Genomic DNA, 26,044 nt, shown 5'->3' on the forward strand with positions numbered 1-26,044 from the left:
GGGGGGGGGGGGTGGCCGGACGCCTGGGCCCCTCTGGGGGATGGAGGTAAGTGAGACTCACGCCTGGGTCCAAAGTCTTTATTTGGGGGGGGTTGCGGCCCCCCCCCGAAAGGCTTTGAGGGGCTCCCCTGTGCCATGGGGGGGTCCCCCGTGCCGTGGGGGGGCCCCCATGCCGTGGGGGGGGGTGTTCCCTGTGCTGTTGTGGGTCCCAGCACCCCGGGGGGGGTCCCGGCACGGCAGAGGGGGCTCCCTGCGCCCCAGGGGGGGTTCTCCGTGCCCGGGGGGGGGGGGGGGTCCCAGCACAGCGGGGGGGTCCTCGTGTCCCGGGGGGGGGTCCCAGCACAGCACAGGGGGGTCCCCACACCCTGGGGGGGGGTCTCCTCACCCTGGGGGGGGGTCTCCTCACCCTGGGGGGGTCCCAGCACAGCAGGGGGGGTCCCAGCACAGCAGGGGGGGGTCCTCATGTCCCGGGGGGGGTCCCAGCAAGGCACAGGGTGTCCCCGTGCCCCGGGGGGGGGGGTCTCTGCACCCCAGGGGGGGGGTCCCCAGCATGGCACAGGGGGTCCCAGCACAGCACGGGGGGGTCTCTGTGTCTGGGGGGGTCCCCGTGCCCGGGGGGGGGTCTCCTTGCCCCGGGGGGGGTGCGGCCCCCCCCCTAGGCAGAGGGCAGGCTGTCCATGCGCTCGTCCCAGCTGCGCAGGGCCCCCAGGAGCCCCCCCTCGCCCAGCGAGGCCGAGAGCTGCAGCTGCAGCTCGGAGCTGCGCAGCGACGAGGCTCCCTGCGCCCGGCTCAGCTCGTGCAGCAGCCGCAGCGCCACCGGCACCACCTGCGGGGGGGGGCACAGGTGTCACCCCCCCCCCCGGTGCCCCCCCCCCGGGGACCCCCGGGGACCCCCCCAGCCCGCCCCAGGCCCCCTGCGCCCGGCTCAGCTCGTGCAGCAGCCGCAGCGCCACCGGCACCACCTGCGGGGGGGGGCACAGGTGTCACCCCCCCCCCCGGTGCCCCCCCCGGCCTCCCGGGGACCCCCCCGGCTTGCCCCAGTGCCCCCCCGCCCCTCCCCGGTGCCCCCTGTCCTCCCAGGGACCCCCCATCCTGCACCAGAGCCCCCCAGTGCCCCCCATCCTCCCTGGGACCCCCCCCCTCCTGCCCCGGGACCCCCCCAGGGACCCCCCCCCCCCAGTGCCCCCCATCCTTCCTGGGACCCTCCCTGGTTCCCCCTATCCTGCCCTTGGACCCCCCAGGACCCCCCTGTCCCCCTGGGGCCCCCCGGCCCCCCCCCCCATTACCCCCAACCTCCCTGGGACCTGCCCCACGGTGAGCTCTGCCCTGGGGGGGGGGGTCTGTATGTGCCCTAGGGGTCCCATTTGCCCCGGAGGGGGTCCCTACCTGCCCCAGGGGGTCCCTATTTGCCCCAGGGGGTCCCCATTTGCCCCGGGGGGGGGGGTCTCTATCTGTCCTAGGAGTCCCATTTGCCTGGGGGGGGGTCTCTCTTTGCCCCAGAGGGCTCCCTGTTTGCCCCAGGGGGTCTCTGCCTGCCCCGGGGGGGGGCCTGTCTGCTCGGGGGGGGGTCCTTATTTGCCCCGGGGGGGGGTCTCTACCTGCCTCGGGGGTCTCTACCTGCCCCGGGGGGGGCCCATTTGCCCCAGGGGGGGCCCGTCTGCTCGGGGGGGGGTCCCTATTTGCCCCGGGGGGGGGTCTCTACCTGCCTCGGGGGTCTCTACCTGCCCCGGGGGGGCCCGTCTGCTGGGGGGGGGTCCCTATTTGCCCCGGGGGGGGTCTCTACCTGCCTCGGGGGTCTCTACCTGCCCCGGGGGGGCCCATTTGCCCCAGGGGGGGCCCGTCTGCTCGGGGGGGGGTCCCTATTTGCCCCCGGGGGGGGTCTCTACCTGCCCCGGGGGGGCCCATTTGCCCCAGGGAGGGCCCGTCTGCTCGGGGGGGGGTCTCTACCTGCCCAGGGGGGGGTCCCTGTTTGCCCCGGGGGTCCCTACCTGCCCCAGAGGGTCCCTATTTGCCCCGGGGGGGTCCCTACCTGCCCCAGGGGGTCCCCATTTGCCCCAGGGGGTCCCCATTTGCCCCGGGGGGGGGGTCTCTATCTGTCCTAGGAGTCCCATTTGCCTGGGGGGGCCCCCATTTGCCCCGGGGGGGGGGTCTCTCTTTGCCCCAGGGGGTCCCCATTTGCCCCAGGGGGTCCCTATTTGCCCCGGGGGGGGTCTCTACCTGCCCCAGAGGGTCCCTATTTGCCCCGGGGGGGTCCCTATTTGCCCCGGGGGGGCCGTTAGCCCCCGGGGGGGGCCCTACCTGCACCATGATGAGCTTGCGGGTCCAGCTGTGGCCGGGCTCGGGCCAGGGCTCCCCCAGGCAGAGCCAGAGCTCGTACTGGGGCGACTCCCCCCCGCCCTCCATGAAGGCGATGAGCTCTGGGGGGGGGCACGGGGGGGTGGGGATGTGCTCCACTGCCCCCCCCCGGGCCCCCCCCCCACCATGTCCCCTCTGCAGGGCTCTGCCCACCCCCAACATCCCCTCTCCTTCCCATGTGGTCCGTGCTCCATCTGGGGCCTCCCCATGTCCCCTCCCCAGTCCTGTCCCCCCCCGTGTCCCCCCCCCCAGTTCCATATGTCCCCCCCCCAGTTCCATATGTCCCCCTATGCTCCCCCATCCTCTCCCCAGTCCCATGTATTCCCCCCCCCATGTCCCTTCCCTGGTCCCCTATGTCCCCCCATCCCCTCTCCAGTGTCGTGTCCCCTCCCCATGTCCCCTGTGTCCCCCCGTCCCTTCCCTGGTTCCATGTGTCCCCCAATGTCCCCTCCCATGTCCCTTATGTCCCTCCATCCCCTCTCCAGTGTCATGTCCCCTCCCCAGTCCCATGTGTCCCCCCCCCGTGTCCCCCATGTCCCCTGGTCCCATGTGTCCCCCTGTGTCCCTCCCATCCCCTCCCTGGTCTCATGTGTCCTGTCCTGGGTGCCGTGTGTCCCCCAATGTCCCCTCCCTGGTCCTATATGTCCTCCAGTGTCCCCTCCCTGGTCCTATATGTGCTTCTATATGTCCCCCCATGTCCCCCACGTGCTTTCCTTGGTCCCATGTGTCCCCTCCCTGGTCCCATATGTCCCCGTATGTCCCCCAATGCCTCCTCCCTGGTCCCATATGTCCCCTCATCCCCTCCCGCATCCCATGTGAGCCCTCGCTGATCCCATATGTCCCCCAATGTCTCCTCCCTGATCCCATATGTCCTCCTGTGTCCCCCCCATCCCCTCCCCGGTCCTATACATCCCCCTATGTCCCCTCCTCGGTCCTGTGTGTCCTCCCGTGTCCCTTTCCCAGTCCCTTATGTCCCCCCATCCCTTCCCCGGTCCCACACTCTCCCCTACCGCCCCCCATCCCCTCCCCAGTCCCATATGTCCCCCATAATCCCCTTTCCAGTCCCATGTGCCCCCTCCCCGCTCCCACATGTCCCCCTACGCCCCCCCCTGTCTGCTCCCCGGTCCCATACGTCCCCCCATCCCCTCCCTGGTCCCCTGTGTCGCCCCACATCCCCTCCCTGGTCCCATACGTCCCCTCCTGGTCCCATATGTCCCCCCACATCCCCTCCCTGGTCCCATATGTCCCCCTACACCCCCCCGCTCTGCTCCCCGGTCCCATACGTCCCTCCACATCCCCTCCCTGGTCCCATACGTCCCCTCCTGGTTCCATATGTCCCCCCACATCCCCTCCCTGGTCCCATATGTCCCCCCCATATCCCCTCCCTGGTCCCATATGTCCCCCCATCCCCTCCCTGGTCCCATATGTCCCCCTACGCCCCCCCGCTCTGCTCCCCGGTCCCATACGTCCCCCCACGTCCCCTCCCCGGTCCCATATGTCCCCCCATCCCCTCCCTAGTCCCATATGCCCCCCTTAATCCCCTTCCCGGTCCCATATGTCCCCCTACGCCCCTCCCATCTCCTCCCTGGTCCCATATGTCCCCCCATCCCCTCCCTGGTCCCATATGTCCCCCTACGCCCCCCCCGCTCTGCTCCCCGGTCCCATACGTCCCCTCCTGGTCCCATATGTCCCCCCACATCCCCTCCCTGGTCCCATACGTCCCCTCCTGGTCCCTTATGTCCCCCTTAATCCCCTTCCCTGTCCCATATGTCCCCCTACGCCCCTCCCATCTCCTCCCTGGTCCCATATGTCCCCCCACGTCCCCTCCCCGGTCCCATATGTCCCCCTACACCCCCCCCGCTCTGCTCCCCGGTCCCATACGTCCCCCCCCATCCCCTCCCTGGTCCCATATGTCCCCCTACGCCCCCCCCGCTCTGCTCCCCGGTCCCATATGTCCCCCCACATCCCCTCCCTGGTCCCATATGTCCCCCCATCCCCTCCCTAGTCCCATATGCCCCCCTTAATCCCCTTCCCGGTCCCATATGTCCCCCTACGCCCCTCCCATCCCCTCCCCGGTCCCGTACGTCCCCCCACATCCCCTCCCCGGTCCCATACGTCCCCCCCCGGTCCCCTCCGCGCCCCCCCCGCGGCGGCGGTACCTCTAACGAAGTCCCGGAGGCCGTAGAGGGGCCCGTAGGTGCCCTTGGGCAGGGCGCCGCGGGGGGGGCCGGGCCCCGGGGTGCCCCCGCGGCCCCAGAAGACGCGGCAGCAGCCCAGGCGGGCGCCCTCGAGCCCCGGCCCCCGCGCGCGCAGCCCCACGCCGGCGCCCAGGCCCCGCAGCACCCGCCGCGTGTACCGCGCCTGGCGCCCGTCGGCCACCGCCGGCTCCGGCAGCGCCACCGTCCCCGGTGCCACCGGCGTCCCCGGCGTCCCCGGTGCCACCAGCAGCAGCTGCCCCGGCGCCGCCACCGTCGTCTGCAGCACGGCGCGGCCCCGGTAGTACACCCGCACCTCCAGGTCCGTCTCTGCCGCGGCGACGGGGGGGTCAGCTGGGGTCCTATAGGGACCCCTGAACCCCCCAGGGCACCCTGACCCCCCTGGGAGCTCCCTGACCCCCCCGGGGCACCCCAAGGCTATAGGGACCCCCGCGGCACCCCTTGTCCCCGGTAGTACACCCGCACCTCCAGGTCCGTCCCTGCCGCGGCGACGGGGGGTCAGCTGGGGCCATATAGGGACCCCTGAACCCCCCCGGGGCACCCTGACCCCCCCCGGGAGCTCCCTGACCCCCCCCGGGGCACCCCAAGGCTATAGGGACCCCTGCGGCACCCCTCGTCCCCGGTAGTACACCCGCACCTCCAGGTCCGTCCCTGCCGCGGCGACGGGGGGGTCAGCTGGGGCCATATAGGGACCCCTGAACCCCCCTGGGGCACCCTGACCCCTCCCGGGGCACCCCAAGGCTATAGGGACCCCCCCATAGCACCCCTCGTCCCCGGTAGTACACCCGCACCTCCAGGTCCGTCCCTGCCGCGGCGACGGGGGGGGTCAGCTGGGGCCATATAGGGACCCCTGAACCCCCCGGGGCACCCTGACCCCCCTGGGAGCACCCTGACCCCCCCGGGGCACCCCAAGGCTATAGGGACCCCCCCCATAGCACCCCTCGTCCCCGGTAGTACACCCGCACCTCCAGGTCCGTCTCTGCCGCGGCGACGGGGGGGTCAGCTGGGGTCCTATAGGGACCCCTGAACCCCCCAGGGCACCCTGACCCCCCTGGGAGCTCCCTGACCCCCCCCCCGGGGCACCCCAAGGCTATAGGGACCCCCGCGGCACCCCTCGTCCCCGGTAGTACACCCGCACCTCCAGGTCCGTCCCTGCCGCGGCGACGGGGGGGTCAGCTGGGGCCATATGGGGGTCCTATAGGGACCCTGACCCCCCTGGGAGCTCCCTGACCCCCCTGGGAGCACCCTGACCCCCCCGGGGCACCCCAAGGCTATAGGGACCCCCCCCATAGCACCCCTCGTCCCCGGTAGTACACCCGCACCTCCAGGTCCGTCCCTGCCGCGGCGACGGGGGGGTCAGCTGGGGCCATATAGGGACCCCTGAACCCCCCGGGGCACCCTGACCCCCCTGGGAGCACCCTGACCCCCCCCCGGGGCACCCCAAGGCTATAGGGACCCCCATAGCACCCCTCGTCCCCGGTAGTACACCCGCACCTCCAGGTCCGTCCCTGCCACGGCGACGGGGGGGTCAGCTGGGGCCATATGGGGGTCCTATAGGGACCCCTGAACCTCCCGGGGCACCCTGACCCCCCTGGGAGCTCCCTGACCCCCCCGGGGCACCCCAAGGCTATAGGGACCCCCCCCCAGATCACCCATTCCCCCCGATTTCCCCAATCCTATAGGGTCTTCCCGGATGCCCCAAGCGCTATAGGGGCTCCCCCAAACCACTCTGCCCCCCCCAACTTCCCGAGGTCTCCCCAAGCCCTATAGGGCCCCCCAGCCCTACAGCGACCCCCCAGCACCCTTTAGTACTCTGCAGCTCCCCAAGCACCCCTGAACCCTATAGATTCCCCTTACACACCCCCCCCCAGCCCTATAGGGTCCCCCCAATCTTCCTGCCACCCCCTAACTCCCCAGGGACCCCCCCCCCCAAACCCTATAGGGCCCCCCCAGGCCTATAGGCACCCCCCAAACCTCTCCAGCACCCTCTAACTCCCCAAGCACTCCTAAGGCCCCCCCAGCCCTATAGGCCCCCCCAGGGCCCCCCCAGTTTGCGGGTGGGGGGGGCCGGGACTTACTCAGCTCATCCGCCCCGATGAGCAGGTCGGGGAGGGGGCAGCCTGGCTGCGGGGGGGGGCCCAGCCCCATGGCGTCCTCCGGGGGGCAATAGGGGGTCCGGGGGCAGCACGGGGGGGTCTGGGGGCAAGAGCAGGGCTTAGGGGGCAAGAAGGGGGCCTGGGGGCAACGCGGGGGGGGCTAGGGGCAATAACGGGGGGGGGGGTCCAGGGGCAACAGCAGGGAACTAGGGCAATAAAGGGAGTCTAGGAGCAATAATAGGGGATGGGGGGCAATAAGGGGGGGGCTGGGGGCAATAAGGGGGGGCCCAGGGGGCAATAAGGGAGTAGGTGGCAATAGGGGGGGCCTGGGGCAATAGGGGGGGGCCCGAGGGGCAATAGGGAGGTAGGTGGCAATAGGGGGGGCCCGGGGCAATAAGGGGGGGGCCCGAGGGGCAATGGGGGGGGCAGGGGGCAATAATGGGTCAGGGGCAGTAAGGGGGGCAATAAGAGACATCTAAAGGCAATAGGGAGCAATAAAAAGGGGGCTGGGGGCAACAAGGGGGGGTCAAGGGGCAATAAGGGGCTGGGCGCAATAAGGGGGCAACAAGGGGGGGTCAGGGGGGCTGGGGGCAATAAGGGGGGGGCAATAAGGGGGGGCAATACCCACCTGGGGCATCGTCGGGGGCTGGGGCGAGCAGCGAGATGGCGACGTCTGCAAGGGGATGGTTTTTGGGGTGGGGGGGGGCCCGGACACCTGGGCCCCCTCGGGGGGGGGGGGGTCCCGGACGCCTGGGCCCTTTCTCACCTTCCTCGGGGCTGTCGAGCACCAGCATGTTCATGACTTCGTCCAGGTCCCAGTCCTGGGGGGGGTAATAAGGGGGGGGGGATAATTAATTGGGGGGTAATTAGAAGGTGGATAATGAAGTGGGGGGGGTGGGGGAGCAGGCCCCGCCCCCGGCCAAGCCCCCCCCCCCCCCCGCCCCCCCCCCCACCTGGCCGCAGTCCAGCTCCGGCTCCAGCAGCTCCAGGTCCCCCCCAGAGGCCTCGGGGGGCTCAGCCGGGCCTGGGGGGGCAGAAAGAGGGTTGGGACCCCTCCCTGGCCCCCCAAGCTGCCCCATATCCCCCATCCTGCCCCCAGCGCCCCCCAACCTGCCCCCAGCCCCCCCAACCTGCCCCATATGCCCCCATCCTGCCCCCCAGCACCCCCCAACCTGACTCCAGCCCCCCCAACCTGCCCCATATCCCCCATCCTGCCCCCCCAGCGCCCCCCAACCTGCCCCCAGCCCCCCCAACCTGCCCCATATGCCCCCATCCTGCCCCCCAGCACGCCCTAACCTGACTCCAGCCCCCCCAACCTGCCCCATATCCCCCATCCTGCCCCCCCAGCGCCCCCCAACCTGCCCCCAGGACCCCCTAATCTGCCCCATATGCCCCCATCCTGCCCCCCAGCACGCCCTAACCTGACTCCAGCCCCCCCAACCTGCCCCATATCCCCCCATCCTGCCCCCCAGCACCCCCTAACCTGCCCCCAGTCCCCCCACTCTGCCCCCCAGCACCCCCACGCACCCCCCCAACCTGACTCCAGCACCCCCAACCTGCCCCATATCCCCCCATCCTGCCCCCCAGCAACCCCTAATCTGCCTCCAGCTCCCCAACCTGCCTCATATCCCCCATCCTGCCCCCCAGCCCCCCAACCTGACTCCAGCCCCCCAACCTGCCCCATATCCCACATTCTGCACCCCAGCACCCCCTAACCTGCCCCCAGTCCCCCCACTCTGCCCCCCAGCACCCCCACGCACCCCCCCAACCTGACTCCAGCCCCCCCAACCTGCCCCATATCCCCCCATCCTGCCCCCCAGCACCCCCCAACCTGACTCCAGCCCCCCCAACCTGCCCCATATCCCCCATCCTGCCCCCCAGCACCCCCCAACCTGACTCCAGCCCCCGCAACCTGCCCCATATCCCACATCCCGCCCCCCCAGTGCCCCCTAATCCACCTCCAGCCCCCACAACCTGCCCCATATCCCCCCATCCCGCCCCCCAGCACCCCCTCACCTGCATCACCTGCCCTGGGGGGCTGCCCGGCCCCCCCCGGCACCCCGGGCAGGAACTCGTAGACCTCGGGGGGGTCCCCAGCACCGCTGGCCCCCCCCGGCACCCCGGGCAGGAACTCATAGGTCTCGGGGGGGTCCCCAGCGCCGCTGGCCCCCCCCAGCGCCCCGGGCAGGAACTCGTAGACCTCGGGGGGGTCCCCGGCCCCCCCCGGCCCCCCGGGCAGGAACTCGTAGACCTTGTGGGGGTCCCCGGCGTCGCCGCTGCGGTCCTCGACCACGCGCAGCCCCGGCTTGCGGTTCAGCGCTGCCCGGAAGTTGCGCTTCCAGACGGCCGGTGCCGGCGGGTCCACGCCGGGCCGGTAGCACCCGCTGGCGATGGCCCAGTCCTGGGGGGGGGCACACGCGTGGGGTCCCCCCCCCAACACGATATCCCCCCCCAAAACCCGGTATCCCAGGTTTTGGCCCAGCCTGGGGTTGCAGGCAGGTTAGGGGGGGCTGGGGGGCAGGATGGGGGGATATGGGGCAGGTTGGGGGGGCTCAAGGCAGGTTAGGGGGGCTGGGGGGCAGGATGGGGGGATATGGGGCAGGTTGGGGGGGCTCAAGGCAGGTTAGGGGGGCTGGGGGGCAGGATGGGGGGATATGGGGCAGGTTGGGGGGGCTCAAGGCAGGTCAGGGGGGCTGGGGGGCAGGATGGGGGGATATGGGGCAGGTTGGGGGGGCTCAAGGCAGGTCAGGGGGGCTGGGGGGCAGGATGGGGGGATATGGGGCAGGTTGGGGGGGCTCAAGGCAGGTCAGGGGGGCTGGGGGGCAGGATGGGGGGATATGGGGCAGGTTGGGGGGGCTCAAGGCAGGTCAGGGGGGCTGGGGGGCAGGATGGGGGGATATGGGGCAGGTTGGGGGGCTAGAGGCAGGTTAGGGGGGCTGGGGGGCAGGATGGGGGGATATGGGGCAGGTTGGGGGGCTGAAGGCAGGTTAGGGGTGCTGGGGGGCAGGATGGGGGGATATGGGGCAGGTTGGGGGGGCTCAAGGCAGGTTAGGGGGGCTGGGGGGCAGGATGGGGGGATATGGGGCAGGTTGGGGGGGCTGAAGGCAGGTCGGGGGGCTGGGGGGCAGGATGGGGGGATATGGGGCAGGTTGGGGGGGCTGAAGGCAGGTTAGGGGTGCTGGGGGGCAGGATGGGGGGATATGGGGCAGGTTGGGGGGGCTCAAGGCAGGTCTGGGGGCCTGGGGGGCAGGATGGGGGGATATGGGGCAGGTTGGGGGGCTCAAGGCAGGTCAGGGGGGCTGGGGGGCAGGATGGGGGGATATGGGGCAGGTTGGGGGGGCTCAAGGCAGGTTAGGGGGGCTGGGGGGCAGGATGGGGGGATATGGGGCAGGTTGGGGGGGCTCAAGGCAGGTTAGGGGTGCTGGGGGGCAGGATGGGGGGATATGGGGCAGGTTGGGGGGGCTCAAGGCAGGTTAGGGGGGCTGGGGGGCAGGATGGGGGATATGGGGCAGGTTGGGGGGCTCAAGGCAGGTTAGGGGAGCTGGGGGGCGGGATGGGGGGATATGGGGCAGGTTGGGGGGGCTCAAGGCAGGTTGGGGGGGCTGGGGGGCAGGATGGGGGGATATGGGGCAGATTCGGGGGGCTCAAGGCAGGTCAGGGGGGCTGGGGGGCAGGATGGGGGGATATGGGGCAGGTTGGGGGGGCTCAAGGCAGGTTGGGGGGGCTGGGGGGCAGGATGGGGGGATATGGGGCAGGTTGGGGGGGCTCAAGGCAGGTTAGGGGGTGCTGGGGGGCAGGATGGGGGGATATGGGGCAGGTTGGGGGGGCTCAAGGCAGGTCTGGGGGCCTGGGGGGCAGGATGGGGGGATATGGGGCAGGTTTGGGGGGCTCAAGGCAGGTCAGGGGGGCTGGGGGGCAGGATGGGGGGATATGGGGCAGGTTGGGGGGGCTCAAGGCAGGTTGGGGGGGCTGGGGGGCAGGATGGGGGGATATGGGGCAGGTTGGGGGGCTCAAGGCAGGTCCGGGGGGCTGGGGGCAGGATGGGGGGATATGGGGCAGGTTGGGGGGGCTGAGGGCAGGTCAGGGGGGCTGGGGGGCAGGATGGGGGGATATGGGGCAGGTTGGGGGGGCTCAAGGCAGGTCAGGGGGGCTGGGGGGCAGGATGGGGGGATATGGGGCAGGTTTGGGGGGCTCAAGGCAGGTTAGGGGGGCTGGGGGGCAGGATGGGGGGATATGGGGCAGGTTGGGGGGGCTCAAGGCAGGTCAGGGGGGCTGGGGGGCAGGATGGGGGGATATGGGGCAGGTTTGGGGGGCTCAAGGCAGGTTAGGGGGGCTGGGGGTCAGGATGGGGGGATATGGGGCAGGTTCGGGGGGCTAGAGGCAGGTTAGGGGGGCTGGGGGGCAGGATGGGGGGATATGGGGCAGGTTGGGGGGGCTCAAGGCAGGTTAGGGGGGCTGGGGGGCAGGATGGGGGGATATGGGGCAGGTTGGGGGGCTAGAGGCAGGTTAGGGGGGCTGGGGGGCAGGATGGGGGGATATGGGGCAGGTTGGGGGGGCTCAAGGCAGGTCAGGGGGGCTGGGGGGCAGGATGGGGGGATATGGGGCAGGTTGGGGGGGCTCAAGGCAGGTTAGGGGGGCTGGGGGGCAGGATGGGGGATATGGGGCAGGTTGGGGGGGCTCAAGGCAGGTCAGGGGGGCTGGGGGGCAGGATGGGGGGATATGGGGCAGGTTGGGGGGGCTCAAGGCAGGTTAGGGGGGCTGGGGGGCAGGATGGGGGGATATGGGGCAGGTTGGGGGGGCTCAAGGCAGGTTAGGGGGTGCTGGGGGGCAGGATGGGGGGATATGGGGCAGGTTGGGGGGCTCAAGGCAGGTCAGGGGGGCTGGGGGGCAGGATGGGGGGCTATGGGGCAGGTTGGGGGGGCTCAAGGCACGTTAGGGGGCTGGGGGGCAGGATGGGAGGGATATGGGGCAGGATGGGGGGGCTCAAGGCAGGTTAGGGGGGCTGGGGGGCAGGATGGGGGGATATGGGGCAGGTTGGGGGGGCTCAAGGCAGGTTAGGGGGCTGGGGGGCAGGATGGGGGGATATGGGGCAGGTTCGGGGGGCTCAAGGCAGGTCAGGGGGGCTGGGGGGCAGGATGGGGGGATATGGGGCAGGTTGGGGGGGCTCAAGGCAGGTCAGGGGGGCTGGGGGGCAGGATGGGGGGATATGGGGCAGGTTCGGGGGGCTCAAGGCAGGTCAGGGGGGCTGGGGGGCAGGATGGGGGATATGGGGCAGGTTGGGGGGGCTCAAGGCAGGTCAGGGGGGCTGGGGGGCAGGATGGGGGGATATGGGGCAGGTTCGGGGGGCTCAAGGCAGGTTAGGGGGGCTGGGGGGCAGGATGGGGGGATATGGGGCAGGTTGGGGGGGCTCAAGGCAGGTTAGGGGGGCTGGGGGGCAGGATGGGGGGATATGGGGCAGGTTGGGGGGGCTCAAGGCAGGTTAGGGGGGCTGGGGGGCAGGATGGGGGGATATGGGGCAGGTTGGGGGGGCTGGGGGGCAGGATGGGGGATATGGGGCAGGTTGGGGGGGCTCAAGGCAGGTTAGGGGGGCTGGGGGGCAGGATGGGGGATATGGGGCAGGTTGGGGGGCTCAAGGCAGGTCAGGGGGGCTGGGGGGCAGGATGGGGGGATATGGGGCAGGTTGGGGGGGCTCAAGGCAGGTCAGGGGGGCTGGGGGGCAGGATGGGGGGATATGGGGCAGGTTGGGGGGGCTAGAGGCAGGTCAGGGGGGCTGGGGGGCAGGATGGGGGGATATGGGGCAGGTTGGGGGGGCTCAAGGCACGTTAGGGGGCTGGGGGGCAGGATGGGGGGATATGGGGCAGGTTGGGGGGGCTCAAGGCAGGTTAGGGGGGCTGGGGGGCAGGATGGGGGGATATGGGGCAGGTTGGGGGGGCTCAAGGCAGGTTAGGGGGGCTGGGGGGCAGGATGGGGGGATATGGGGCAGGTTGGGGGGGCTGAAGGCAGGTTAGGGGGGCTGGGGGCAGGATGGGGGGATATGGGGCAGGTTGGGGGGCTGGGGGGCAGGATGGGGGATATGGGGCAGGTTGGGGGGGCTGAAGGCAGGTTGGGGGGCTGGGGGGCAGGATGGGGGGATATGGGGCAGGTTGGGGGGGCTGAAGGCAGGTTAGGGGGCTGGGGGGCAGGATGGGGGGATATGGGGCAGGATGGGGGGGCTCAAGGCAGGTTAGGGGGCTGGGGGGCAGGATGGGGGGATATGGGGCAGGTTCGGGGGGCTAGAGGCAGGTCAGGGGGGCTGGGGGGCAGGATGGGAGGGATATGGGGCAGGTTTGGGGGGCTCAAGGCAGGTTAGGGGGGCTGGGGGCAGGATGGGGGGATATGGGGCAGGTTGGGGGGGCTCAAGGCAGGTCAGGGGGGCTGGGGGGCAGGATGGGGGGATATGGGGCAGGTTGGGGGGCCTCAAGGCAGGTCAGGGGGGCTGGGGGGCAGGATGGGGTGATATGGGGCAGGTTGGGGGGCCTCAAGGCAGGTTAGGGGGGGCTGGGGGGCAGGATGGGGGGATATGGGGCAGGTTGGGGGGCCTCAAGGCAGGTTAGGGGGGCTGGGGGGCAGGATGGGGGGATATGGGGCAGGTTGGGGGGGCTCAAGGCAGGTCGGGGGGCTGGGGGGCAGGATGGGGGGATATGGGGCAGGTTGGGGGGGCTCAAGGCAGGTCAGGGGGGCTGGGGGGCAGGATGGGGGGATATGGGGCAGGTTGGGGGGCTCAAGGCAGGTCAGGGGTGCTGGGGGGCGGGATGGGGGGATATGGGGCAGGTTGGGGGGGCTCAAGGCAGGTCAGGGGGGCTGGGGGGCAGGATGGGGGGATATGGGGCAGGTTGGGGGGGCTCAAGGCAGGTTAGGGGGGGCTGGGGGGCAGGATGGGGGGATATGGGGCAGGTTGGGGGGCCTCAAGGCAGGTTAGGGGGGCTGGGGGGCAGGATGGGGGGATATGGGGCAGGTTGGGGGGGCTCAAGGCAGGTCGGGGGGCTGGGGGGCAGGATGGGGGGATATGGGGCAGGTTGGGGGGGCTGGGGGGCAGGTCAGGGGGGCTGGGGGGCAGGATGGGGTGATATGGGGCAGGTTGGGGGGGCTGGGGGGCAGGATGGGGGGATATGGGGCAGGTTGGGGGGGCTCAAGGCAGGTCCGGGGGGCGGGATGGTGGGGGACACGGGGGGGTGCCAGACGGGTGCAGAGGGATGCGGGGTGCTGCAGCGGGTGCTGGGGGGGTGCCGGGGGGGTGCCGGGGGGGGTCCGGGGGGGGGGCCGCACCTGGAAGAGCTGGAAGTCCTCGGGGGCGACGTCGTGGCGCAGGCCGTGCTTCCAGGGCACGCGGAAGCGGGTGGCCCCCAGCCAGCGCACGCCCGGGTAGCCCCCCCGGTCCAGCTGCGCCCGCAGCCACGGCAGGATCAGCGGCTTCGGGGCGCCCATGGCCGCTGCGGGCGACGGCGGGGGGGGGGGGGGGTCACTGCGGGGGGGGGCAGATGGGGGCCTTGGAGGGGCACATTGGGACCCAGGGGGGCAGATTGGGACCCGGGGGGGCAGATTGGGACACACGGGGGGCAGATCAGGAGCCGGGGGGGCGGATTGGGACCCGGGGGGGCAGATCGGGACTCTGGGGGGGCAGATCAGGGGCCGGGGGGGCAGATTGGGGTTCTGGGGGGGCAGATCGGGACTCTGGGGGGGCAGATCAGGAGCTGGGGGGGCAGATTGGGGTTCTGGGGGGGCAGATCGGGACACAGGGGGGGCAGATCAGGAGCCGGGGGGGCAGATTGGGGTTCTGGGGGGGCAGATCGGGACTCTGGGGGGGCAGATGGGGGCCTTGGAGGGGCACATTGGGACCCAGGGGGGCGGATTAGGGATCGGGGGGGGCAGATCGGGACACAGGGGGGGCAGATCAGGAGCCGGGGGGGGCAGATTGGGGTTCTGGGGGGGCAGATCGGGACTCTGGGGGGGCAGATCAGGAGCCGGGGGGGCGGATTGGGACCCGGGGGGGCAGATCGGGACTCTGGGGGGGGCAGATCAGGAGCTGGGGGGGCAGATTGGGGTTCTGGGGGGGCAGATCGGGACACAGGGGGGCAGATGGGGGCCTTGGAGGGGCACACTGGGACCCAGGGGGGCGGATTAGGGATCGGGGGGGGCAGATTGGGACACAGGGGGGGGCAGATCGGGAGCCGGGGGGGGCAGATTGGGGTTCTGGGGGGGGCAGATCGGGACACAGGGGGGGCAGATGGGGGCCAGATTGGGGGCCCTGGGGGAGCAGATGGGGGCCCAGGGGGGGCAGATGGGGACCCGGGGGGGCTTTGGGGTGCCCATGGCCACTGGGGGCAACGGGGGGGGGGTCACCGTGGGGATGGGCAGTCCCGGGGAATGGGGGGGCAGGTGAGGGGCCCGGGGGGGCATGATGGGGGCCTTGGGGGGGGCAAATCGGGACCGGGGGGGGCAGATGGGGGCTCTAGGGGGCAGATTGGGATGCGGGGGGGGCAGATGGGTGCCCAAAGGGGCAGACTGGGGCTCTGGGGGGGCAGATTGGGACCCAAAGGGGGCAGATGGGGGCCCTTGGGGGGGGAAATTGGGACCCAGGGGAGCAGATGGGGGCCGGGGGGGGCAGACCAGGACCCAGGGGAGCAGATGGGGGCCGGGGGGGGCAGACGGTGACCCGGGGGGCAGATGGGGACCCAGAGGGGGCAGGAGCCAGGGGGGCAGATTGGGGGCCGGGGGGGGGCACATGGGGACACGGGGGGGCAGATGGGGGCCGGGGGGGGGCAGACTGGGGCCCGGGGGGGGGCAGCAGGGACCCCGGGGGGGGCAGCTCAGTCCCGGGTGGGGGGGGGGGGCAGCAGGGACCCTGGGGGGCAGATCGGACGGGGGGGGTAAATAGGGCCCTGTGGGGGCAGTTCGGGCCCGGGGGGGGGGGTGAACAGCCCCCGGGGGGGGGGACAGAGCGCGCCCGGGCCCCTCCCGCCCCCTGCTCCCGCCGCCGGCGCCCACGTGACCCAGTGACCCCCCCGTACCTGCCGGCGCGCCGCGCTCCGGGCGGAAGTGCTGCGGCTTCGTCACGTGACGGCGTGGCCTCGTCACGTGACGGGGGCGGGCGGGGCGCCAACATGGCGGAGGGGAGGTGGCGGGGGCACCCACGAGTGTCCTGCGGGGGGACCGGGCGCCGTGGAGGCCCCGGGGGGGGGATGACAGGGGGGTCCTGGGGGTCCCCGTAGGCGACAGGGGCCCGGGGGGGCCGGGGGGGTCCTTGGGGTCCCTATAGGTGATGGGGGGCCCTGGGTGCCCCGGGGGGGGGGTACAGGGGTCCTGGGGGTCCCTGTAGGTGACAGGGGGCCATGGGTGCCCCCGGGGGGGGGCAGGGTGCCATAAGGGTCCCTATAGGTGATGGGGGGCCCTGGGTGCCCCGGGGGGGGGTACAGGGGTCCTGGGGGTCCCTATAGGTGACAGGGGGACATAGGTGCCCCGGGGGGGGACAGGGGGTCCCTGGCGTCGCCCAGAGCCACGTCTGTCCCGTCGTGGTGGGGGGGGGGGGCGACACATCCACCCCACGGTGGCACGTGGCCCCCCCCGGGGATCAGGTCCTGAACGCGACAGTCGGGGGGGGGGTCACGGGGACACATCCGTCCCCCGCGGTGGCCCGTGCCCCCCCCCCGGGGGGATCAGACACCCAGAGCTGCCAAATCCCCGGCGATGCCGCCGGGCTCGGGTTACACCGGGGGGGGGGGGGCAATTCCCAGGGGAAGAGGGGCACAATTCCCCCCCCCCCGGGGGCAAATCCTGGAGGAACAGGGAGCGATTTCCCCCCCCAAGGGGGCAAATCCCCCCCTCCAGGGGCTAACGCCCCCCAAACAGCTCTCCACCCCCCCCCAGCCTGGCCTGGGGTGTCCCCATGTCCCGGGGGGGGGATTTTTGGTGGGGGGCCGGGCCGGGGGGGGGTCGGGGCTTTATAGGGTCGGGCCGGAGGCGCCGGGCGCAGTCGGAGCCGAGCCGGAGCCCAGCACCCCGCAGCCATGCCCGAGCCCCCCAAGGCCGGTAGGGCGGGGGGCAACTAGCTGGGGGGGGCAACTAACTGGGGGGGGGCAATTAGCTGGGGGGGACAATTGCCCCAGGGAGGGGCAGAAGCTTTAGGGGGGGAATGTGGTTGCTCTTAGAAAAAGGGAAAGGATTTTTGGCGGGAATTGCTCCTGATGGGGGGGGGAGAAGGGGGGGCAATTGCCCCTGGGGGGGGCAGAAGGACTGGGGGGGGTAATTGCTTCTTGCAGGGGCAGAAGCACTTGGGGGGACAATTGCCCCTGGTGGGGGGCGAAGAGGGGGGCGATTACCCCAGCAGGGGCAGAAGGATGGGGGGGGCAATTGCCCCTGATGAGGGGGAAAAGGGGGGGGCAATTGCCCCTGGGGGGGCACAAGGACTTGGGGGGGCAGTTGCCCCTGCTGGGGGGAGAAGGGGGGGGTAATTGACCCTGGTGGGGGCAGAAGGACTGGGGGGGGCAATTGCCCCTGCTGGGGGGAGAAGGGGGCACAATTGCCCCATGGGGGGGCAGGAGGACTTAGCGGGGGGGGCAGTTGGGTTTGGGGGTATTTGAGGCACTTTGGTGGGGGGGATTTGCACACGCGTGTGCGAGTGGCACCGCTCCTTCGCACACGCGTGTGCCCAGCGGGGGGGGGGGGGCCATGTCGGCGCTGGCCGGGCCCACACGTGTGCTTGGGGGGGGCACACACGTGTGTGCACGGTGCGAGGGGGGACACACACGCGTGTGCGTGGCGGTGGGGGGGGACACACACACACACGTGTGGCGGCACACGCGTGTGCGAGGAGCTGGGTGCTCGGGTTACCCCGTCGGGGGGGTCGGGGGGGGGGTCGGGTTTCGGGGCCCCACGTGAGCCGCCCCGAAAGGGCACCCGCAGGTGACGGCCACTAAATCAGGCGGGTCCCGGGGGAGGGGGGACACGAGGACACCTGGGGGGGGTGACACCGAGGGGGGGGGACACCAAGGAGGCTGACACCGAGGGTGACACCGGTGGGGGGGGACACCGGTGGGGGGGGACACCAGGCAAAGCATAGGGGGAGGACGGGACGCGGGGTGGCTTTGAGGGGGGGGGTCCCTGCCATGTCCCCATGTCCCCCCCCCGTGTCCCCCCCCTGTTGGTGACATGAGCCCGGTGACAGCTGAGGCCTGGCCCCGTCCCCAGGCTATTTACGGGGGGGGGCGGTTAGAGCCGAGTCGAGGCCTTATATAGGGCTCCCCTGGGTGCCAGGCGGCATGGGGGGGGGACGAAGTGCCCCCCCCCCAGCCTGGCCACCCCCTGGGGTGGCCCCGGGGTGTCACTTTCCTCCCCCCCCCGGGTGTCGTTTGTCCCCTGTGAGGTGTCATTTGTCACCTCTGGTGTCTTATTTGCCCCCCCTGGGTGTTATCGCCCCCCCCGACATGTCATTTGCCCCCCCAGGGTGTCATTTGCCCCCCCAGGGTGTCATTTGCACCCTGTGAGGTGTCACTTGCCCCCCCCCAACATGTCATTTGCCCCCCCCCGGGGTGTCATTTGCCCCCAGGGCAGGTTGTGCCCTTGGGGGTGGGGAAATACCCTGGGGGGGGGCAATTGCTGGGGGCAGGGGGACCTCGGGGGGGTTAATTGCCCCTGGGGGAGGAATAGTTGCCCGGGGGGGGAGCTAGTTGCCCCTGGGGTGGGCAGAAGGACTGGGGGGGGGTAATTGCCCCTGGGGGGGGAGAAGCCCCTGGGGGGGGCAATTGCCCTGATGGGGTGGGAGAAGGGTGGGGGGTAGGGTAGTTGGCTTTGGGGAGGGTATTTGCCCCGGGGGGGGGGTATTTGCCCCCGGGGGGGTAATTGCCCTGGGGGGGGGGGCAGGGTCTTATGCCCCCCCCCCGCAGCCGCCAAGAAGGAGGCGAAAAAGGAGGAGAAGAAGGAGAAGAAAGAGGAGAAGAAGGAAGAGAAACAGGGAGAGGAGGAGAAGCCCCCAAAAGGTCGGGGGGGGGGTCTGGTGCCTGGGGGGGGGGGTCAAGGTCAGGGTGCCTGGGGGGGGGCTTTGGGGTCAGGGTGCCTGGGGGGGTCAGATTTGGGGTCAGGGTGCTTGGGGGGGGGGGTCAGGGTGCTGTGGGGGGGATCAGGTTTGGAGTCAGGGTGCCCAGGGGGTGTCAAGGTGCCCGGGGGGGGGCAGGTTTGGGGTCAGCGTGCCTGGGGGGGGGGGTCAGGTTTGAGGTTAGGGTGCCATTGGGGGGGGCAGAATGCCTGGGGGGGGCAGATCTGGGGTCAGGGTGCTCGGGGGGGGCAGTGTGCCTGGGGGTGGTCAGATTTGAGGTCAGGGTGCGCGGGGGGGGTCAGGTTTGGGGTCAGGGTGCCGGGGGGGGGTCAGGGTGCCTGGAGGGGGTCAGGTTTGGGGTCAGGGTGCGCGGGGGGGGGGTCAGGTTTGGGGTCAGGGTGCTGGGGGGGGGTCAGGGTGCCTGGGGGTGGTCAGATTTGAGGTCAGGGTGCGCGGGGGGGGGGTCAGGTTTGGGGTCAGGGTGCTGGGGGGGGGGTCAGGGTGCCGGGGGGGGGCCGGGTTCGGCGTCAGGGCGCCTCTAACCCCCCTGTTTCGTTGCAGATAGCAAGGATGACTCCCCGGGTGAGGAGCTGGCCGTGCCCCCCCTGGTGTCCCCCCCCCCGGGGTGTCCCCCCCCCCCCGGTGCCCCCCCTGACCTGCTCTCGCGCAGACGACATCCACCCCCCCGAGCCGCGCGACCCCGACGGGCTCTTCCTCAGCAAGCCCCAGAGCGTCCTCGTGGACAGCGGTAGGTTGGGGGGGGCGGGGGGGTCCCGGGGGGGCTGCACAGGGTCCTGGGGGGCTGAGGAGGGGCCTGGGGGGTGCTCGTGGGGCTGGGGGGGTCCCGGGGGGGCTGTGGAGGGTCCTGGGGGGCTGGAGAAGGGTCCTGAGGGGTCTCTGTGGGGCTGGGGGGGGTCCCAAGGGGTCCCCGGCAGGCTGGGGGGGTCCCGGGGGGGCTGAAGAGGGTCCTGGGGGGCTGGAGAAGGGTCCTGAGGGGTCTCTGTGGGGCTGGGGGGGGATCCCAGGGGGTCCCTGGCAGGCTGGGGGGGTCCCGGGGGGGCTGAAGAGGGTCCTGGGGGGCTGGAGAAGGGTCCTGAGGGGTCTCCATGGGGCTGGGGGGGTCCTGGGGGGGCTGCGGAGAGTCCTGGGAGAGCGTAGGGGGCTGTGGAGGGTCCTGGGGGGCTGGAGAAGGGTCCTGAGGGGTCTCCATGGGGCCGGGGGGGTCTTGGGGGGGCTGAGGAGGCTCCCCAGGGGTCCTCATGGGGCTGGGGGGGCTCCTGGGGGGTCCCTGGGGGCTGGGGGGGTCCCGGGGGGGCTGAAGAGGGTCCTGGGGGGCTGGAGAAGGGTCCTGAGGGGTCTCTGTGGGGCTGGGGGGGCTCCCAGGGGGTCCCTGGCAGGCTGGGGGGGTCCCGGGGGGGCTGTGGAGGGTCCTGGGGGGCTGGAGAAGGGTCCTGAGGGGTCTCCGTGGGGCCGGGGGGGTCTTGGGGGGGCTGAGGAGGCTCCCCAGGGGTCCTCATGGGGCTGGGGGGGCTCCTGGGGGGTCCCTGGGGGCTGGGGGGCTCCTGGGGGTCCCTGTGGGGTGGCTGTGGGGTGGTGGGGTGACCCGCTGGGTGTCCCCAGGGAAGGACGTCACGGCGGTGGCCCGGGTGGCCGAGGTCTGGGGGTGCCCACGGGGCTGGGGGTGGCCGTGGGTCCCCGTGGGTCCCCATGGGGTGGCCGTGGGTCCCCGTGGGTGGCCGTGGGGTGACCCCGGGGTGTCCCCAGGGAAGGACGTCACGGCGGTGGCCTGGGTGGCCGAGGTCTGGGGGTGCCATGGGGCTGGGGGTGGCCGTGGGTCCCTGTGGGTCCCCATGGGGTGGCTGTGGGGTGGCCGTGGGTCCCCGTGGGTGGCCGTGGGGTGACCCCACGGGTGTCCCCAGGGAAGGACGTCACGGCGGTGGCCCGGGTGGCCGAGGTCTGGGGGTGCCCACGGGGCTGGGGGTGGCCGTGGGTCCCCGTGGGTCCCCGTGGGGTGGCCGTGGGTCCCCGTGGGTGGCCGTGGGGTGACCCCCCGGGGTGTCCCCAGGGAAGGACGTCACGGTGGTGGCCCGGGTGGACGGGGCGCAGCTGGCCACCAAGCCGGCGGTGAAGTGGTTCAAGGGGAAGTGGCTGGAGCTGGGCATCAAGAGCGGCACCCGCTTCCAGTTCAAGGAGGCCTTCGACAAGGAGAGCAAGGTGGCGGCACTGGGGGGCACTGGGAGGGACTGGGAGAGACTGGGGCAGCGCTGAGGGGGCGCTGGGAGGCTCTGGAGGGCGCTGGGAGAGACTGGGAGGCACTGAGACAGCACTGGGTGGCACTGGGAGAGACTGGGAGGCACTGAAGAAGATTGGGGCAGCACTGGGAGAGACTGGGAGGCACTGGGAGAGACTGGGAGGCACTGGGAAAGCCTGCAGGTCACTGGGAGAGACTGGGGTAGCACTGAGGGGGCACTGGGAGACACTGAGGGGGCACTGGGTGGTGCTGAGAGAGACTGGGAGGCACTGGGAGAGACTAGGAGAGACTGGGGTAGCCCTGGGGGGGGGGCACTGGGAGAAGCTGGGGGCTCTGGGAGAGCCTGGGGGGCACTGGAGAAGACTGGGAGACACTGGGAGGAACTGGGAGGAATCAGGAGAGTTTTTGAGGGACTGGGAGAGACTGGGAGGCCCTAAGAGTCACTGGGAGACACTGGGGGCACTGGGAGGCAGTGGGAGGCCCTAGGAGTCACTGGGAGACACTGGGAGGCAGTGGGAGGCCCTAGGAGTCACTGGGAGGCCTTAGGAGTCACTGGGAGAGACTGGGGGCACTGGGAGGCACTGGGAGGCACTGGGTGCTGTTCTCACCACGTCCCTCACTGTGTCCCTGCCATGTTCCGCTCCGTGTCCCGTCGCCTTGCTCTCTCTCTTTCCGTGCCCCTCGCGTGTCCGTGGTGCGACGGTGGCGTGTCCTTGCCGTGTCCCTGGCGTGTACCCTGGCGTGTCCCTGGCGTGTCCCTGGCGTGTCCTTGCCGTGTCCCTGGCGTGTACGCTGGCGTGTCCCCGGCGTGTCCCCGGCGTGTCCCCGGCGTGTCCCCGGCGCGCCGCAGGTGTACACCTTCGAGCTGCACATCAGCAAAGTGGCCATCAGCGACCGGGGCGACTACCGCTGCGAGGTGGCCGACAAGGACAAGAAGGACAGCTGCTCCTTCAACATCGACGTGGAGGGTGCGCCGGACCCCCCCCCGGGACCCCCCCGGGACCCCCGACCCCCCTGGGACCCCCCCCAACCCGGCACCCCCCTGGGACCCCCCCTTGAACCCCCCCGGACCTGTGTCCCCCAGGACCCCTGGGACCCCGCTGGGATCTCTGACCCCCCCCAGAGCCTGGACCCCCCCCAGGACCCCCCCCACACCGAGGACCCCCCTGGGACTCTCCCCCCAGAGGCGGGACTCCCCGCAGGACCCCCCCGGACCCAGGACCCCCCCCGGGACCCTCCTGGATTTGGGATCCTTCTGGGACCCCCAGGATTCCCCTGGGACTCCTGAACACCCCCCCCCCCCCGCCAAACCCAGGACCCCCTGGGACCTCCCTTGGACCCCCCCTGGTCCTGTGTCCCCCAGGACCCCTGGGACCCCCCCCGACCCAGGACCCAGGACCCCCTGGACTCAGGACCCCCTCTGTGACCACCCAGGACCCCTGGGACCCCCAGGACCTGGAATCCTCCCCCAGGACCCCCCCAGACCCAGGACCCCCCCCCAGACCCAGGACCCCTTCTGGAACCCCCAGGACCCCCCCCAGACCTGGGACCCCCCCCGGGACCCCTGCTCCCCCCCCCCAGACCCCCCCCACAGGGCTGGGCCTGGCCCTGGAGCTGTTTTGGGGGGGGGGAAAGATGTTGGGGGGGGTTCTCACGTGCTCCCCTCTGTCTGGCAGCCCCCCGCCCCAATGACAAGGACAATGTGCTGCAGGCCTTCAAACGGACGTGAGTGCCCCCCCCGAACCCCCCCCATGGCTTGGGGACCCCCCCGAAACCCCCCCATAGCCTGGGGATCCCCCAGACCCCTTTGATGGACTGGGGACCCCCCCCCAAAACCCCCCATGGGCCAGGGACCTCGCCCAGACCCCAGCAGAGCCTGGGCCCCCCCAAACCCCCCCATGGGCCAGGGACCCCCCCAAACCCCACGATAGCCTGAGGACCCCCCCCCGACCCCTTCGATGGCCTGGGCCCCCCCCAAACCCCATCCCCCCTTTGAGCCCCCCTGAACCCCAATACGCCTTGGGGCCCCCCCGATGCTCGGCTCAGCCTGGGGTCCCCCCCCAGCCCTGTCTCGCACTTGGGGACCCCCCAAACCCCAGACCACCTTGGGGACCCCCCCGAACCCCATCTCACCCTTGGGACCCCCCAAAAACCAACTCCCCCAGGGCCCCCCCCCAACCCCCGTCTCACCTCTGGGACCCCCAAAGCACCTTGGGGACCCCCCAAACCCCATCGCCGGGGCCCCCTGACCCCCAAAACACCGAGGGGACCCCCCTGAACCCCATCACCCCCTGCGCCCCCCCCACCCTGGGGTGCCCCCCCCCCCGCCAGGGCCCCCCAGCACCCGCCGGGCTCCCCCCGTCTCTCCGCAGGGGCGAAGCCAAGGGCGACATGGCCGGCGAGCTGGACTTCAGCGGCCTGCTCAAGAAGCGGTGGGTGCTCGTGCGAGGGCGTGCGAGGGCGTGCGAGGGCGTGCGAGGGGCACGCGTGGGGCTGTGCAAGGAAGCGCTCGTGCGGGGGGCCGTGCGAAGCAGGTGCACGCGGCCGTGCGAGCGGCCGTGCGCGTGCGAGGCCGTGCAAGGTGCGCACGCGTGCAAGGCCGTGCCCGGTGTGCGTACGAGGCCGTGCGAGGAGCCATGCACGTGCAAGGCCGTGCAAGGGACCGTGCACATGCGAGGCCGTGCATAGTGCACGCACGAGGCCATGCAAGGGGCTGTGGGTGTGTGAGGCCGTGCAAGGCGCACGCACGAAGCCGTGGGAGGGGCCGTGGGCGTGCGAGGCCACACGATACGCGCGTGCAAGGCTGTGCAAGGGCCCACAGGCGTGCAAGACCGCACAATGTGCGCGTGCAAGACCATGCGAGGGGCTGCGGGCGTGCGAGGCCGTGCAGGACGCACGCACGAGCCCGTGCGAGGACTGCGGGTGTGCAAGGCTGCACGACACACACATGCGAGGCCGCGCGGGGTGCACACGAGGCCGTGCGAGGGCCGCGGGCGTGCGAGGCCGTGCAAGGCACACGCACGAGGCCGTGCGAGGGCCGCGGGCGTGCAAGGCCACACGATACGCGCGTGCGAGGCCGTGCGAGGACTGCGGGTGTGCAAGGCTGCACGACACACACATGGGAGGCCGCGCGGGGTGCACACGAGGCCGTGCGAGGGCCGCGGGCGTGCGAGGCCACACGATACGCGCGTGCGAGGCCGTGCGAGGACTGCAGGTGTGCAAGGCTGCGCGACACACACATGGGAGGCCGCGCGGGGTGCACACGAGGCCGTGCGAGGGGCCGTGGGCGTGCGAGGCCACACGATACGCGCGTGCGAGGCCGTGCGAGGGCTGTGGGCGTGCGAGGCCGTGCAAGGCGCACGCACGAGGCCGTGCAAGGACTGCGGGTGTGCAAGGCTGCACGACACACACATGCGAGGCCGCGCGGGGTGCACACGAGGCCGTGCGAGGGCCGCGGGCGTGCGAGGCCACACGATACGCGCGTGCGAGGCCGTGCGAGGGCCGCGCGCGGGAGGTGCCCGTGGCGCGTGTGCCGCGTGCGAGGGCCCGCCGCCGCCGCCGCAGGGAGGTGCAGGTGGAGGAGAAGAAGAAGAAGAAGGACGAGGACGACCCCTTCCCGCCCGAGATCTGGGAGCTGCTCAAGGGGGTGACGAAGAAGAGCGAGTACGAGCGCATCGCCTTCCAGTACGGCATCACCGACCTGCGCGGCATGCTCAAGCGCCTCAAGAAGATCAAGGTGGAGCCCAAGAAGAGCGAAGGTGCCTGCGGCGGGGGGGGACGGGGACGTTGGGGGGGACACGGGGACCTTGGGGGGACACGGGGATGCGGGGGGCAGGGAGGGACGTGGAGGCCAAGGGAGTGAGGGGACGTGGGGATGTGGTGGGACATGGGACACAGAGACATAGGGATGGGGGTCGGGGGGACAGCGAGGGACCTGGGGGCACCGGGGATGTGGGGGGACACAAGGACATTGGGGGGACGTGGGGATGTGGGGGGCGTGGAGGGACGTGGGGCCGAGGGAATGGGGGGGCGTGGGGGTGTGGTGGGACGTGGGGGGGCACAGGGACATGGGGCTGGGGAAGAGGGGACATCAAGGGACCTGGGGGCATGGGGGACGTGGGGGGGCACAGGGACATGGGGCTGGGGAAGAGGGGACATCAAGGGACCTGGGGGCATGGGGGACGTGGGGGGGCACAGGGACATGGGGCTGGGGGGGCCAGGGGGACATCGAGGGACCTGGGGGCACCAGGGACATGGGAGGACACAGGGATATGGGGCTGGGGGGGCCAGGGGGACATCGAGGGACCTGGGGGCACCAGGGATGTGGGGGGACACAGGGACATTGAGGGACCTGGGGGCACAGGGGACACGGGGGGACATGGGGGACGTGGGGGACATGAGACTGGGGGAATGGGTGGGCGTGGGGACGTGGAGGGACACGGGGAGATGCGGGGACATCGAGAGACGGCAACGCAAGGGACATGGGGGACTTGGGGCTGGAGGAATGGGCGGCCATGGGGACACAAGAGACGGGGGAGACGTGGGGCTGGGGACACAGGGGACGCAGGGGACATGGGGGACCATGGAGGGCTGGGGAAGGGGGGACACGGGGACGGGGGACCATGGAGGACTGGGGAAAGAGGAGCACGGGGACACAGGGACATGGGGATGGAGGACATGGGGGACCACGGAGAACTGGAGAGGGGGGACCATGGGGACACAGGGATGTGGGAATGGAAGACGTGGAGGACACGGGGACCATGGAGGGCTGGAGAAGAGGGGCCACGGGGGGACGTGGGGATGGGGGACACGGGGGACGTGGGGACGTGGGGACACCGGTGGCCCACGGTGACGGGGCGCCGCAGCCTTCGTCCGCAAGCTGGACCCGGCGTACCAGGTGGACAAGGGCAACAAGATCAAGCTGGTGGTGGAGCTCAGCGACCCCGACCTGCCCCTCAAGTGGTACAAGAACGGGCAGCTCATCAAGCCCAGCACCAAGTACGGGGGGCCGGGGGGGCCCGAGTGGGGCAGGAGGGGGGTTTGGGGGGCTCTTGGGGGG

General features: G+C 71.7%; 2 protein-coding genes across 3 annotated transcripts in view; one reads left to right on the forward strand and one right to left on the reverse strand.

Annotated features, from left to right (window-relative positions):
• Positions 1-62: 62 nt before the first annotated feature.
• Positions 63-21,840, reverse strand: IRF3 (interferon regulatory factor 3). The gene is made up of 12 exons (XM_064499537.1): positions 21,594-21,840; positions 15,715-15,845; positions 13,973-14,168; positions 8,684-9,068; positions 7,621-7,691; positions 7,434-7,488; positions 7,296-7,340; positions 7,141-7,211; positions 6,650-6,767; positions 4,515-4,880; positions 2,299-2,417; positions 63-826 (listed from the first exon to the last, which is right to left on the reverse strand). Exons 2-12 carry the CDS (start codon positions 15,807-15,809, stop codon positions 656-658), a joined length of 1,692 nt encoding a protein of 563 aa, XP_064355607.1. The 5' UTR covers positions 15,810-15,845; positions 21,594-21,840; the 3' UTR covers positions 63-655.
• The window catches only part of MYBPC2 (myosin binding protein C2), a 35,037-nt gene continuing 25,140 nt past the window's right edge, over positions 16,148-26,044 (forward strand). The window contains exons 1-10 of one of the 2 annotated variants that reach the window (XM_064499528.1): positions 16,148-16,732; positions 18,586-18,678; positions 19,296-19,316; positions 19,405-19,482; positions 20,800-20,948; positions 21,836-21,953; positions 22,662-22,710; positions 23,358-23,417; positions 24,550-24,743; positions 25,851-25,983. In XM_064499528.1, the coding sequence (XP_064355598.1) occupies positions 16,711-16,732; positions 18,586-18,678; positions 19,296-19,316; positions 19,405-19,482; positions 20,800-20,948; positions 21,836-21,953; positions 22,662-22,710; positions 23,358-23,417; positions 24,550-24,743; positions 25,851-25,983 (917 nt within the window). In that variant the 5' untranslated portion in view covers positions 16,148-16,710. The remainder of the gene's footprint in view (positions 16,733-18,585; positions 18,679-19,295; positions 19,317-19,404; positions 19,483-20,799; positions 20,949-21,835; positions 21,954-22,661; positions 22,711-23,357; positions 23,418-24,549; positions 24,744-25,850; positions 25,984-26,044) is intronic. The other variant, XM_064499527.1, reaches the window with a different exon arrangement.

Source organism: Dromaius novaehollandiae, chromosome 31, assembly GCF_036370855.1.
Source record: "Dromaius novaehollandiae isolate bDroNov1 chromosome 31, bDroNov1.hap1, whole genome shotgun sequence".
NCBI classification, from domain to species: Eukaryota; Metazoa; Chordata; class Aves; order Casuariiformes; family Dromaiidae; genus Dromaius; species Dromaius novaehollandiae.